General features: G+C 33.3%; 1 protein-coding gene across 1 annotated transcript in view; it reads right to left on the bottom strand.

Annotated features, from left to right (window-relative positions):
* Positions 1–224: 224 nt before the first annotated feature.
* Positions 225–2393, bottom strand: part of PGM2 (phosphoglucomutase 2) — a 34486-nt gene continuing 32317 nt past the window's right edge. Inside the window, 1 exon segment of the mRNA XM_011365629.2 lies at positions 225–938. Coding sequence (XP_011363931.1) covers positions 836–938 — 103 coding nt within the window. The 3' untranslated portion in view covers positions 225–835.

The following is a 2393-nucleotide window of genomic DNA, read 5'->3' as shown; positions in this document are numbered from 1 at the left end:
TACCTTGCAAGTTTCAAATAACCATTTGATTCAAGAGTTAAAGAGACAAAATGAATGTTAACACATTGAACAAAAATAGTTAAGCTGCCTCTTCCTAGCACATGTACAATGTATTTTTAGAACCAAACTACTTTAGGTCAAAAAAACTTATCTTTTAAAAGTATCATTTACTCCTTTTTTATAGGTTTCTGTAAATTGTATTTTCCCCAAACATGAACACAACATTTGATCTATTCATTTATTTTACTTCATAAGCCATTGTTAGAGGTATAAATATACATACAGGCAGACTTCAGAAATTGCAGGTTAGGTTCCATACTAGCATAATAAAGTGAGTATTGCAATAAAGTGAGTCATAATCTTTTTATTGGTAGAGGGTTTTGCCTTCAATTTGTAAAAAATGCAACACCTGTGATGGACAATAAAGCGAAGCGCAATAAAACAAGGCAAGCCTATATATCTAAAATGTGGGTATCCTACACATGTTTCCTAGAATTTAGTCATTGTATAGACTTTCTGACTATTTCAATTATTCATAAAAAGAATTATAGAGAAAACATGTTCGTTATTTATTGTAATTAAAGCATATTAATTATATTTTTAAAAGTTAGTTTTTTTAAAAAAAAGTCTCCATTTTTTAAATTTCTGATAATGGCCATCTTTTCGTTATTCACCTTAAAGATCAAACATAAAACAATGAGGAATGTAGGTCTATTTTAAAAATATAAATACTTGTGGTGACAGTTTAAATCATTTGGTCCTCACAAATAATACTTAACAAATCAAGTTCAGCTTAATTGCAGGTAAATGTAATTAATCACAAGGCTAGAATATTTTACTGTTCTTTTGGCTGCAGGTTATACTTTTGTGGCTGGAAAAAATATTCTTCAATAGCACTGACTAGTTCATGAAGTTCTTTCTTCAGCTGCTCAGGGTCACTGCAAAATAAGGGGGATGGGAATTCCAGGTCAGTGGATTATTTCAAAGCATATTTTAGATTCTCCCCACATTGACCAGGTAACACTGACATGTAACTTTAAGGGGAGGGCTAAGTCAGACAAAACAGAACTCCAGTGGCTTCAGCATGGGAGCGCACCTGTTAACTGGGACAGAAAACAAACAAACAAAAAACCCTGAGAAAATACCCATTATTTTTCCCAAAGATTTTCCCAAAGTCTCTACATAAATGAAATCACTCCTTTCCAGTTCTCAAAAGAATTTTTAAGAAATGCAATTTTTGGCCTAGCATTTCTAAAAGATCTGCAATGTTCGTACCTAGCAGTACAGAGAAAACTTTTAGTACTCCAGTTGTCATTAAATCCTTCTGAACTTTTACAAGTGACATCTTTGTTATGTCCTAGTCTCCCAGGACAAAATGTTTCCTGATTCTGTTTCCCCTTAAACTACTAGAGGCTAAGCAGCAGACTCATCTGTAAGGCCTTCCTAGGATGGGTGGAGATGGTGAGCCTCCTACAAGGCCTGCTAGTCACACACCAGGAACTCAGACCCCAGGGTTTATCTTTGTTATTCTACCTCCAGAACAAAAGGGCCAAAACTAAAGTGTAAACAAGAATCTAGGGAGCGAGATCCCTTTAAGGAAATCAAGTCTCGAGCATGTTGAAAACATTCATTCATATGCAAACAATTAGAAGGTCAATAATAAATAAAATGAACTTGTAATTAGACAAGCTTCCAGCAGCTCAGGTAAGTGTCAGGCCACTAGCACAGTGAGTTACTTTAAAAACTTTTAAACCAAAAAGCTGATTTAAAAAACTAAATCCTTCGATTCAAACTGTCCGTACTTCATACTCGACCATCTTTAATATATACAAACTTTATTTTAATGGAAATGGCAATTCTTGTAATTAGTTAAGATCATTTTTACATTGCGATAACTAACCAGTACAACTAAAACAACCCATTTTATTACAGACATTAATTCTGGCTTTGGAAGTTACTAGTGTGTGCCCTTGGGCAAATGGCTTAGCCTCTCCAAGGCCCAGATTCCTCATTTGTGAAATTGGGATAAAGACTTTACTTTCTCAAGAGAGTTGTTGTATAGATTGAGATAAATTATATAAAGCAATTAGCATAGAACCTGTCCCCAAAACCTCAATAAATGTAGCTCTCATTATAATTATTTTTACCCCCATGGTAACATATAAAGTAATTATGCTTCATAAGTACATATGAATCACAGTTTTTTTTTTCCCTTCTCCATAAGGTGCTTTGAAGAAAAAAAATTCCCAGGAAGGCACACAACTAATAATGTTTGTGTTTTTTTTAACAATATACCTAAAACTAAAACTCATCAATGAATTACTATATATCTACATACAAATATATATGCACACACACATATATATATACCTCCTACTAATTTTATTTCTGTT

Source organism: Pteropus vampyrus, unplaced genomic scaffold, assembly GCF_000151845.1.
Source record: "Pteropus vampyrus isolate Shadow unplaced genomic scaffold, Pvam_2.0 Scaffold5, whole genome shotgun sequence".
Classification (NCBI taxonomy): Eukaryota; Metazoa; Chordata; class Mammalia; order Chiroptera; family Pteropodidae; genus Pteropus; species Pteropus vampyrus.
The sequence above is the reverse complement of the archived record's forward strand: the minus strand, read 5'-3'. Positions and strand labels throughout refer to the sequence as shown.